The sequence below is a fragment of the Camelus ferus genome, chromosome 18 (assembly GCF_009834535.1).
Source record: "Camelus ferus isolate YT-003-E chromosome 18, BCGSAC_Cfer_1.0, whole genome shotgun sequence".
Lineage (NCBI taxonomy): Eukaryota > Metazoa > Chordata > Mammalia > Artiodactyla > Camelidae > Camelus > Camelus ferus.
The window spans coordinates 18,018,377-18,030,309 of record NC_045713.1 but is presented as its reverse complement, the minus strand read 5'-3'; the positions used below and the strand labels follow the sequence as shown (position 1 = coordinate 18,030,309).

Genomic DNA, 11,933 nt, shown 5'->3' with positions numbered 1-11,933 from the left:
TGAGAATGCTGTGTATCTGAAAGCTCTTTACAGCCGAGAGCCCTAATTATTAATAGGTGAGAGAGGAGCGACCATCTCATACCTGTTCATCAAGAATGTTCCCTCAAGTCCCTCGCAAGTCAGGGTCTCAGGAAGAGCAGGTGGAGCGCCCACTGCGCCGTGCGCATGCGCCCGGAGAGAGCCATCGACGCCCCGCCCCGCCCCGCGGTCTCCCGGCGCGAGCCCCACGGAGCCTGCGGACACACAGCTTCCACACTTTTATTGTCTGAGGGCATCAGTCAAGGTCTCAGGGCTGTTCATAGCCCGTGGGCAGAGGGTTGACCCGGGGATTGTGGAAAAGAGTGTGGTTGCCGTCTCCCCAGGAGTAGGGCTGTGGAGAGAGGGAGGGAGAGCAAGGAGTCAGCCTGGGGGGCCCCCGCATCCCCTCACCCCTCTGCCCGCTCGCGCCCTCGGGGGCCAGTGTACCTTGGTGCGGATCCGGAGATGGTGGTAGGGGATGAACTCGGGGCGCTTGTGGTGGCCCGAGTGGAGCCAGGAGTTGAGTGTGCAGAGGGCCACGCTCGGGAGCGCCAGCATGAAGGTCAGGAGGCGCCAGGTGCGGGCTGCAGCAGGGGACAGGCCCGGGTGAGAGAGAGAGGTGGACTGGGGCGCGGGGGAGGATCACCGGTGGGGGTGTTGCCAGGGCCCTGAAAGGGCCCAGAGGTGGGAGTTGGGGGACAGATGGACAAGGTCAGGAACCCAAGGGGTCAGGCTCCGGCTGCACTCACCTCCGGCCCCTCCGTGGTCTCCCTTGGCCGCACTGGCCAAGCCCCGACTCAAGGACCCCAGAGGCAAAGACATTTCGGTGGGAGAAGCTGGGGACAACAGCACTGTCCTTTCAGTCTCCTTCAGTGAGGCCTAGGCTCCCCTCTCCTCTCTTTGGGCCAATCACCTGTTGAGTCTGTAACATGAGTGGCTATTTTTAGGGGGTTTCTATATTTAAAATGAGGCCTGACTGGCAGGAGATCCTTCTCTCCAGACAGCTGCTGTACTGTGCCTCTTACCAAAGTAAAAGGACATTTAAAATACAATATTGTTTTATATATATATATATAGTTTCAGAGAACTATTTTGTTCAATACTCTATTCCCAGTGGCTAGGTCTTTACTAAATATTTGCAGAATGAATTGTGTCCTTTTGAACTTAAGGGTTTTTTTTTAATGTGTAAAATATATAATAAATTGTACCTTAAATGATCTTTATGAAGTTTAAGTGAAGTAATATAGGAATGTGCCAGCTTAGAGTCTGGCACATAACTGGAGCTCAGTATATGTATTAGTAACAATTCTTTGCAAAGAGCAGAACTTGCTTTGACTAGTTTTTAGAAGATAAGCAGTTGGGAATCTGAGGTAGCAGTATCTCTGGTCCAGCCTGAGAGGACTACCGTCCGCACCGCCAGAAACAAACCGTTCTGTGGGCCAGCTGCAGGGAGACACCACCACAGTTCACAGTGCTGGACACTGGATGCCAAAAACTTCATCAGTGCTGCCCTGGAAAGTGTCATCAAAAATTTAATTAACAGTCAGTCTAAGAAAGAAGAGGAAAACTTGATTCGAGCCAACCTGAGGATTGTAACCGGGGAGACAGTATTTGCAGCAGCATGGATGGACCTAGAGATGCTCATACTAAGCAAAGTAAGCCAGAAAGAGAAAGACAAATACCATATGATATCACTTATATGTGAAATCTTAAAAGATGACACCAATGAACTTGTTTAAAAAGCAGAAATGGCCTCGCATAGAATATAAACTTATGGTTGCCGGGGGAGGGGGTGGGAAGAGAGGAGGGGTAAATTGGAAGTTTGGGATTTGCAGATCCTAGCTGCTGTGCATAAGATAGATAAACAGTGGGGTCTGGCTGTATAGCACAGGGAACTGTATTCAATATCTTGTAATACCCTATAATGAAAAAGAATATGAAAAGGAATATATGTATAAAGTTGTGTCACTATGCTGTACACTGGAAACTAGCACAACATTGTAAATCGACTATAAGTCAATTTAAAAATAAAAATAAAAAAAATAACTGGGGAGACAGTCTTACAGAAAGCTCTGAGGACGTTTCTAAAGGTCAAGGCAGTTATTATAAGTGTTTGAGACAAAGGGTTATACATCAGAATAACATATTGACAATTTACATAGTCCAACAATGCATACAGTGAGTTATTGTGACCTGTTACAGTATTGGGAAAGGAGTGTTATCTCCCAAGGAATTACTTTGCTGGTGCTAGGAGGAAATTGCCTTTTTGTTCTGTTTTGGTTTTTTGGCAAGCAGGCATTCCTGTTCTTCTAAGGGGATCTAAAGTTAATGGATAATGCAGATTCACAATGCACACTAAAGGGAAGGGGTGGTGCCTCAAATGGGCAGAGAATTTTCTGCTTAAAATTTTTCTTGTCCTGCCTTAAAATAATTTTATTGCATCAAAAGCCAGATTCTTCCACCCTCACCCCCTCTTGAAAATGGATTCTTCATGAAACTTGCATCTTTGAGTTGTTCTCTTATGAATCAAAGAATTAAGAGGGCACCAATCAGCAACACTGACATCATTGCCTGTGCCCTGGCTTCAAGAAAGGTTGGAATGGGCTGGGTACAGCTCAGTGGTGGAGCGCATGCTTAGCATGCACGAGGTCCTGGGTTCAATCCCCAGCACCCCAACTTAAAAAAAATTATTTTAAAGATTGAGAAATTGAGTTCTGCCTTCAGGAGGTGGGAATTGTATCTTGGAGAAAATCCCCCAGTATAGGATGAGTATTTCCAAGGTGCTGGACAGCCACAAATTTGACAGGTGTCTACTGCTAAGTATGTTTTTTCAGTCTGGAAAAAACCTGACTACTTGGAGGAAGAGGAAGAACACACAGGCAGGCCCGTATGAACCTTAGAGGCTCTAGAAATCAGGGTTTTAGAAATCTGCAAGACAGGGCAGGGCTGACATCTGCGGTGTTCGTGGTTCTTTCCTCAGCACCGGCACTGAACTTGGCATGAAGTGGGTGCTCTAAAAATATGTATTTAATGAATGTTTGAACCATGTTACTTTGGATAACTCTATGGAAATGCCTTTTCAGAACTACTGTCCAACAGGATGCCTCCAGTTTTGATCAAGAGCTGATACACCTAATCTGAATTAAATATATAAAAGAAAAATAAGTTTTATGTATCTAATCTAAATATATGAAAGAAAAATGAGGAAGGTATATTTTCAAGAAGGGACTCCAGACCTGTTCTTCCTGGTAATTCTAAACTGGTTCTTTTGTGGGGGAGGGCTTTTTTTTTTTTTTTTTAACCTTTTTGGGGTCATTTTTTTTTAGGAAACTTGTTGAACAATCAAATGTTATGTAGTGCTGCTAAATTATTCCTGCACCCTCACTGATCTATGATGGAATTTCTCCTATAGTTGCTTTTTCCTAGCTGGACTTTGGAACTGCTGCTGAGAAGATGGGGCCTTATTCCAGTTAAAGTTACTTGACCTTCTCTGTCCACACACAGCCCCCTCCAGCTCCCTCCCAACTTACGATATGACTCTTGGAGAAAACAGAAATGAAGAAGGGTATTTTTACATGAAAAGGTTCTAAGCGCCCCTCTCTCCGCTCAGAGCTTTGACGGTCATTGCCAAACAATTCCCTGAGAACTCTCTTCCCCAGGTCTCAGCTTGGAAGTTCCCACTAAGAGTTTTTCTGGCTGGTACTTGGTCAGTGGCCTGAGGGCTGCTAGCATCCTCTGCTGCTGTCGCCCCCTTGTGGCGCACCTGCCCAAGTACCCAGAGACTTCTATACAGGGAGTCTGTGCTTTTCTAGGCTGATGGTGGTTTTTGTCTTAACTGCCTCTGTGTAAGAGGCAGTGCAGAGCCAGCTCCTGCTGTCTTTATACCCACTACTGTTTCATAAGTTCTCTCTCACATAATTAATTGAGCTGCTGCCAAAGCTTCCAGTTTCTAGAAGTTTAGGTTTTTCTTTGCTGCAGGCAGAGGGAAGAACAAGTTCACTAGCTGTTAAATAAACCCCAGTGGGCAGCATCCCAGCCCCCCTTCAGACATTCCTCAGCTGTTGGTGGTGAAGGGTGTGGAGGGACGACTGCATGGAGGTCTCTCTCGTGCCTGTTTCCTGGGACGCCATGACCACGACCATGATCATATTTTCCAAAGCAACGATCAATCCAATATGTGATTTACTAAATATAAACTTTGTTTGTGGAGGCCCTAAGACCAAATATTTGAAATGGAATTGTCCCAAAAGACAATTTAGTGATGATACAAGACATGGGTTAGTTACAATGAACAGTAAGGGGAGTTTGAGGTAAGACAGAATCAGGGTAGAGCCCACCAGTAGCTCATTCTATGGGATAATAGGGTCTAAAGAGGGGCTGTTAGCTTCCTCTGACACTGGAAGGGACTAGAAGTTTATTGTAACAGACATCTGTCGTTCTGTGTCATCTGCTCATCATACCTATGTCTTCTTCTGGTAATAACTCCCTGGGTTTTCTTTGTGAAATCACCACCACCAGCCCTACCACCACCATTTTCTGTTCACAGTTCAGGTGGGGTTGACTCCCTCCTCCAGCTCTAAGAGGGGCCACCTGACCCTGGCCTAGCCAATCAGAGCACTCCGTTCTCCTGGCCATAGTGATTGGTTTGGGAGGGGCACAGGTCCATGAGTCTCAATTTGGGGACTTCTTTCTGGAGCTGTTGAGACACAGTAGTACTTCAACTGGACTTAAGAGTTCAACTGGAGCCTTAGATGAAAGCCAATATTGAAGCCATTTTTAGAGCAGACTTGAAAGATTGGGAGAAATCTTGCCTTGTTAATATTATTTGAACCCCCCCCCCACCCCGATCAAGATGTACCAGAATTGAGAAAGATTTGTACTCTTAGGCTTTTCAGTTCCATGAAATAACAAAAAGCCAGTATGAGAGGGGGTTTTGAGTCTTCATTGTGTGCTAAATGTTTCTAGTGAAAAGACAGCATATCTCTAAACTTTTACCAACACATTTCCTACTTCTGTTCCCCTGTACTGTGATCCACATTTTATTGAAACTTTTTTGCCTTCTTTCGTAGATACATTATAAATGTCTTTAATAAACATTCTGGAGGATGTATGACTTCAATGAATTAAACTTAATGGGCACTTGAAGTGAAGGGCTCTGATATTTGTTAAAATGGAATTAAGTCAAATAAATCATACATTGAGATATAGTCCAACTTGCTAAGGATTTAATAGGTTGAGTCTTTGTATTTTTATTTTCTTCTTCCATTTCATAATAGTACAGTGTTATTCATCAAAATAAATCTATATGCTGTTACCTGATTTATCTGAAATACGTATCTAATGCTGGGGACACAGAAGACTTTAGCTGAGCCAGGCACACTTGTGCTTAGTTGGCTTCGTGGCTCGTGTAACTCAAGGCCAGACTGCGGCTAGACCACCTGCCACAGTTTGAAATTGCTGCTCCCATATGGGCCCTACATCTCACATCCAAGTGCTGTGTTCACTAGACCAACTAGTATGTAAAGAGGCCTTAAAATGATTACTTATTAATCTCAGATATTTTCTAAACCACTATTTTGCCACTGCAAATGCTGATTATTGACAATACACTTGAAGGCCCTTCTGTACTATCACTGATGATGCTGAAAATTTGATGAGACCATCCTTGCAATTTGTGATAATCTCATCCTTACAGATGCAAGGAACCACTTCCGGTGAAGTGCACTGGATCCAAGTAAACAGCATAGTCTTTAGTTGCTTTTCTCTGTTACCACTATAGACATAACCATGATCTCATTGACTGGCAAGTAAAATGACCAGGAAGACTTCCGATTGGGTGTGGTCAGCTTCGTGGTCACTTTGGTTAACTTCCCAAGTGTGTCCACGTTGTATCTTGGGAGGATGAGGATGAAAGAAACCTGAGTCTTAGCATTAAAAAAAAAAAACTCTGAAAAACCAGAAGTGGTTCCTTGATTCAATTAATATTTACTGAGCGCCTACGGTGAGTCAGGCACTAGGCCAGGGTCTCTGCCCTTATGGAGCTCCGTCTACGGGGAAGTCAGACATGTGACCTGGCATTCGCGACGGTTCTCAATGACGCTGTAGCAGTTACCACCTCAGGTGTGACAGGGGACTGTGGGAAGGCTTTGGGGGCTCACATAATAAGTAGGACAAGTTTAGGTAACAGAAAAGGGGGAAGGTCATTCTGGGAAGTTGGAAATAAAGTTAAGTACAAAAACACAGAGGTCTGAAAGGCCGTGGCCAGTAAAGCTGCAGAGGTAGGGCAGAGCCAGACTGAGAAGACATGTAGGTCATGTTGAAGCATTTGAACTCTCTTCTGTAGGCCATGTTGGGGGGGTGAGGGTGGGCACAGATGCTTTTAAGCAGGGGAGTGACATCAGACTCAATGTTGGAGTCTGGGGTTTAAGCTAGTACTATCACTGATGGATTATACGTATGATGAACCAGAATGCAGAGGCTGGAAGCAGAGAAGACTGAAAAGGAGTCTACTGCAATAATCTAGGCAAATGATGGCAAGGACTTGCACTTAAGGCAGTAGAACTGGCAACAGAGGGAAGACAGAGTTGAGAAAACTTTCTAAAGTAGGCGAATAGGATGTGGTACCTGGCGGGACTTGAGTTGGAGGTGCTGTGCTAGGGGAGAACAAGGAATCAAGGACTGGGGTAGCAAGTCTGGAAACTCCATGGATGATGCTATGAAGCACTTCTCTGCCGTCTGAAATTCTCATAGAGTAACATTTTTTCCCCACTTTTTCTCCGCTCCACGTCCTGCTCCGAGAGGGGCGCCACTGCCAGATCGCGGCCGGCAGCCTCCGAGGGGCCTGTTGGGAAATGTAGTCTCCCGCAGGGGGTCCTGGGAGCGGGAAGTGCGTTGACCCCTGCCCCCGAAGACCCGGAGACCCGGATGTGGAGGGTCTCGGGCATCCTTACCCAGCCTCTGGCAGGGGGCGCTCCAGCCCCGGCCGCCCAGCTAGCTTCTCACTTCCTCAGAAAACGCGCCCCCGTCCCCTTGCCTTCCCAAGAAGGGCCGAAACGGTAAGAGCAGTGAGCACATGACAAAGCGCTGCATAGGAACCCCATCCCAGTCCCTAACTAGAACATGAGAGGAATGGCTAGAGGCGGTCTCTCCTCAAGCATGAGGTTTTCGGTACCACGCCAGGGATCACCCAGTTGCCCCCGCCCAGCGATTTTTGAGCCGCGCGCACGCAGACGCGTCGACCCCGCCCCCGAGCCGCTCTCTCCTCCCTGTGCGCAGAGGGTGCATAGGACGCGCTGGAGGCCGGAACTTCGCGCCCCCTAGGGGTAGAGGGAAGTGGCGAGCGGCCGGGGCTGGATGGCGCTGGGTGGCAAGGTTCAAGAGGCTGGCTGGGTCGCAAGCCCAGGCGGGATTAGGGTGAGGCGAAGGCGAGTGAGGCGCTGAATTGTGGTACAGAATTTCACGGGGCGCCTCCAAACTCAGTAATCAAGATAAACGACATTGTAATGCGGTATTTCAAAAAATCAAAATGAATGCAAAAAAATGCGTAGTGAACAAAATATCGACCATTTAAATAAAGACAATGCAGAATCCCTGTCCTCCTGGTGAATGTCGAGGGACGGGAGGAGGGAGGGAATCTTACTTGGACCGGGAGGTGCTGCTCCAGCATCCCCGGCACCCTTCCCCAAAAAGCACCGAAGTCGTCACAGTTGAGCTTCCGGGTGGGCGGGACTGCCAGCTGCCAGACCGTGGCCACACCCACTCCGCGACACCTGCCTCTACACCGCCCACCAGGCTCAGAGGAGGAACCTGAGTCCCAAGACTGGGTGAGATCAGAGACAGATCTGGACGGAATCCAAGCTCATGTCCTGACCTAAGCAGAAGAAGGGCCAGCCCAGGGGAGGCAGTATTACTGAGTTCCCCTCCCTCTCAACCGTCCCAGGCCTTAGTATTTTCAGAGCGCCTCTTAATGTGAGAAACTAGCTTCCAGGTAACTAAAAGGGATTGTGCAAACAAATCCTCCTCCCACGCCCACCTCTGCCACGTACCTAACATCCATCTGCAGGTAGAGATTTTGCAGAGAATACAATCCACCCCTGAGGAAGCTGAGCCCAAAGGCCACTCGGAAGAGTATAAACAGGACCTGATCTTAACAACTATTTATTGAGCGCCTACTGTGGATGTGCCTGGCTCAGGCTTCCAACTCTGGCCCTGGCTTGTGCTCTACGAAGTGCCGTTGATGGGGAACATGCAAGAAACTTTCCCTTCATCAGGGACCCCGTGCCCTGGGGCATATGTTGCTCCCAGCTTCAGGAGACAAGTGGCATTCATTACCTGTCACCTTGAGGAAGCCTCTTATATTTGCTCCAGGTGAAAGTGCCCTTTCTCCACTGCCAGCATCGGTCCTGAGTCCTTCTCCTTCGCGACACAAAGCTACCCTGGGACTGGGGCTGTCTTGCTCATTTTTATAACCTTTGGGAGAAGCTAGCAAGTGCTAGCATGTGGTGCCTGCGGACCGATGCCACCAGTGAAAGGGCTCGAGCCTTGAGGAAGAGCGGGGAACTGACATTTACCAAATCACTTCCTTGACCCGAGTGTTTCAGGTAGGTAGTCCCATGAATCCCTTGCCACAATCCTGAGAGGTAACTATTATCATCCCTGTTTTACAGATGAAGAAACTGAAGCTCAGAAGAGGTAGACCTGTCCGAGGTCACACAGATAGGAAGAGAGAAGCCTGGACACTGTTAGAAGCTGAGAGAGGGGTTACTTCCCTTCAGCCCCTATTCTATGTGGGTACAGTTCTAGATGCACCAAGCCTGATAAAAGGCAAGACTGTGGGACAGGGCACCAGATGCATGGGGCTTATGGTTCCACTGGGTGGGCAGTAGGCCTCCCCCAACCTCAAAAAGGCTACAGTCTGTGCCCCTCCCAGGAACAAAGCAAGCTACCAGGAGGAAAGAGAAGGGCCTCACAGCTTAGACTCGGCTCCGGGCACACACTGTGCATTGCTTAAGGAAGCCTCCCTCTGGCTTCCATATACGCTTAAGTTTTACCAACAGAAACACATTTGTTTACTTAGACAGCCCTCTGCAGGGCCCAGGCAAAAGGGCCATGTCCAATCCCCAGTGTCTGGGCACAAGTGAATCTTCACCATTTTTCCTGTTGAGGGATCAGAGATAGAGCCCGGGGAACCTGCGAGGTAATAGGCTAAAGAAGAGGAAGGGGTAGATGACCAACCTCGGGCCTTTTGCCCCTGCCTAGAAATGGCACAAAGCATCCCCTGAAATCAACAGACAGGTCTCCTCGTCCTTTGCTTTGGCCCAGGGCCCCACCAGTTTCACCCTGTTCTTTACAAGAGTTCTCTCAAAGGGGTCATACACCCCAGAGCTCACATAATAGTCCCAAATTCAAATTGCCTGGTCCTTCTGCCACAACACAGCCTTCCTTAGGGTCTGCTCTGGAGGTTAGGGCCCCCTGACCCCGCTCCCTTCTCCACTGCGTTCTTCATGGGGGCTTGCCTGGTGTCCAGCCCTGTTCCTCTGGGACAAGGTAGTTGTTGCTCTGGGTGTGATTAGCATCATCCCTCCCTAGGCCTTTGAAGGGATCTGGCCAGCAGCTGCCAAAGGTGTATCTGCATCTTGAAGCAGCTGCGCCAGTGATGGATAGCACTTGCCAACCAAAAAATCTCCCTCCAGCTGGCCTTCTGTCTCCAGGGCCTCACAGGCCAGGCCTAAGTCCACTTTTCTGTTCTGATTCCTCCAGCCTGGGGTTCCCTGATTCAGCCCACAAACCAGCAACCCTAGAGGAGCAGAAACAAGGTTTGCTGAGAAGTGCTAGTCTGCTCAGGCCTCTTGAGGTCTGGACCCAAGTCAGGGCTGAAGTTGGGGCTGAAACTTAAGCCAGGGATATGGGCTGCCACCCTGGTGTGTCCGCTGGTGCTGGCCCAGGTTGGAGCTGCGGGCAAAGGCCTTGCCACACAGCAGGCCGACATAGGGCTTCTCACCGCTGTGCGCCACCTGGTGGATGAGCAGGTGGGAGCTCTGGCGGAAGCTCCTGCCACACTCGCTACAAGCATAAGGCTTCTGGCCAGCGTGAGTGTGCTGGTGCCGCAGCAGATTTGAACTGTGTACAAAACTCTTGCTGCAGTTGGGACACTGATAGGGCTTCTCGCCAGTGTGCGCTCGTGGGGTTTCAGGAGCTTGGAGCTGTGGTTGAAGGTTTTGCCACATTCTGGGCAGGCATAGGGCCGTTCACCCAAGTGGATACGCTGGTGCTCAGCGAACTGGGTGCGCTCACTAAAGCCACGGTCACACTCAGGACACCTGAATGGGCGCTCGCCATTGTGGGTGCGCTGGTGCCGTAGGCAGTCCGAGCTGTTGGTGAAGTTCTTGCCGCACTCACAGCAACTGTAGGGCTTCTCCCCTGTGTGCGAACGCTGGTGCTTGAGCAGGTAAGAGCTAAGCTGTCACCACACCAGACACAGCGATAGGGCTTCTCACCCGTGTGTGAGCGCTGGTGCTGCGCCAGGTTAGAGCTGAGGCAGAAGCTCTTGCCGCATTCTCCGCAGCGGTAGGGCTTCTCGCCTATGTGCGTCCGCTGGTGCTGGATCAGGTTGGAGCTAACGCTGAAAGTCTTACCACACTCCGCACAGGCATAAGGTTTCTCACCCGTGTGCACCCGTTGGTGTTTAACCAGGTCCGAGCTGCGGCCAAATGCCTCCCCGCACTCTAGACACTTGTGGGGCCGGAGGCCTGAGTGGGAGCGACGGTGCTGGATGAGGTTGGAGTTCAGGCTGAAGCAACGGCCACACTCGGGACAGGGGTACGGTTTCTCGCCAGTATGTACCCGGTGGTGCTTAACCAGATCTGAGCCACGTCGGAAGCTTTTGCCACACTCTGGACAGCAGTAGGGCTTGTCACCTCCGTGGCTGCTTTGGTGGTGAACGACGTCAGGGAGATAGGCTGCAGTCAGTCCACATTCCCGGCACTCGAAGGCTTTGGGGACAGCAGGATAGTTGGTCCTGGCAGGATCTTCTTCCTCCCTAGGGCCAGAGACTGACCTACGTAGGTACTGCAGGCCCAGCATCATTTCCCGAGCGGCCGGCTGCCCGGGCCATATCAAGAAGGGCCGATTGGGTGTAACAACTCCGCAACTGAAGGGGGACCCCGGGACTCCCTGGGATCCTGACGTCCGGTTCTCCCCCTGCTCTGCCCCGTCCAACTTCTCCCTTGCAGCTTCTGGCGCCGCTGACTCCATTGCGGTGAAGAGAGTCCCGTTTTCTAGATACCAGCTACTTAGCTCATAAGCACAACCAGAGCTGGAGACACTTGGGACCCAGGGATCCAGCAACGGAAACGGAAATGTCCACTAGCCCGTGCCATTCTAGGAAATAGCAGCGAACGGTCTCGGTAGGTTTAACCCTCTCATTCACCTGGCGGAACAAGTGCTCCCACTTGCAGCCGCTGTTAGGAACTTGATTTTTTCCGCTTGGCTCGGGGTTCTCAGTTGGTCAGCGCAGACTTCGGTGCCCCGGCCACCGCTGGGAGGCGTCAGAGAGAGCCTGCAGGAAAAGGTTATCGCTGCCGAGGACACGCTGGGGGCGGACTAGCCAAGTCACCTGGAACGGGACGGTACTGAGACTCTGGTCAGATGTCTGGGTTCCCCCGAGGCACTGACCCATCCGAATACCCTGGGAGAGTTTCCCATCCATCCTAAGTTAGGTGTGTTAAGCTTGGCGCGGACTACACAGCCCAGCGTGCACCGCACGCGCCTCTTTGTCTCGTACAACGATTAACCACTACTCTCTACGTGTCTTCTGCGACTGTGCAAGTCAGAGAACTGGGATCGCGAACTACAACTTCCGACTTGCATAATAACTGCGGCGGCGCTATTTAAAAAGCGTCAGAGAGGAGGTGCCT

The 11,933-nt window shown here is 50.0% G+C and overlaps 2 protein-coding genes across 2 annotated transcripts; both read right to left on the bottom strand.

Annotated features, from left to right (window-relative positions):
• Nucleotides 1-242: 242 nt before the first annotated feature.
• On the bottom strand, nt 243-929 carry LOC102512681 (cytochrome c oxidase subunit 6A2, mitochondrial). Its single transcript, XM_006181478.3, has 3 exons — nt 768-929; nt 466-602; nt 243-370 (listed from the first exon to the last, which is right to left on the bottom strand). Exons 1-3 carry the CDS (start codon nt 838-840, stop codon nt 287-289), a joined length of 294 nt encoding a protein of 97 aa, XP_006181540.1. The 5' UTR covers nt 841-929; the 3' UTR covers nt 243-286.
• Nucleotides 930-5,226: 4,297 nt separating this feature from the next.
• LOC106729208 (zinc finger protein 501-like) lies at nt 5,227-11,838 on the bottom strand. Its single transcript, XM_032460389.1, is given in 3 exon segments — nt 5,227-6,859; nt 6,969-10,476; nt 10,479-11,838. Coding segments are annotated over 2 exon segments (1,455 nt in total). The 5' UTR covers nt 11,272-11,838; the 3' UTR covers nt 5,227-6,859; nt 6,969-9,814.
• Nucleotides 11,839-11,933: the final 95 nt, after the last annotated feature.

Coding starts and splice junctions, on each gene's coding strand:
- LOC102512681 (XM_006181478.3), bottom strand. CDS start 840: ATGTCTTTGCCTCTGGGGTCCTTGAGTCGGGGCTTGGCCAGTGCGGCC. Junction 603..767: donor AGACCACGGAGGGGCCGGAG/GTGAGTGCAGCC, acceptor CCCCTGCTGCAG/CCCGCACCTGGCGCCTCCTG. Junction 371..465: donor ATCTCCGGATCCGCACCAAG/GTACACTGGCCC, acceptor CTCTCTCCACAG/CCCTACTCCTGGGGAGACGG.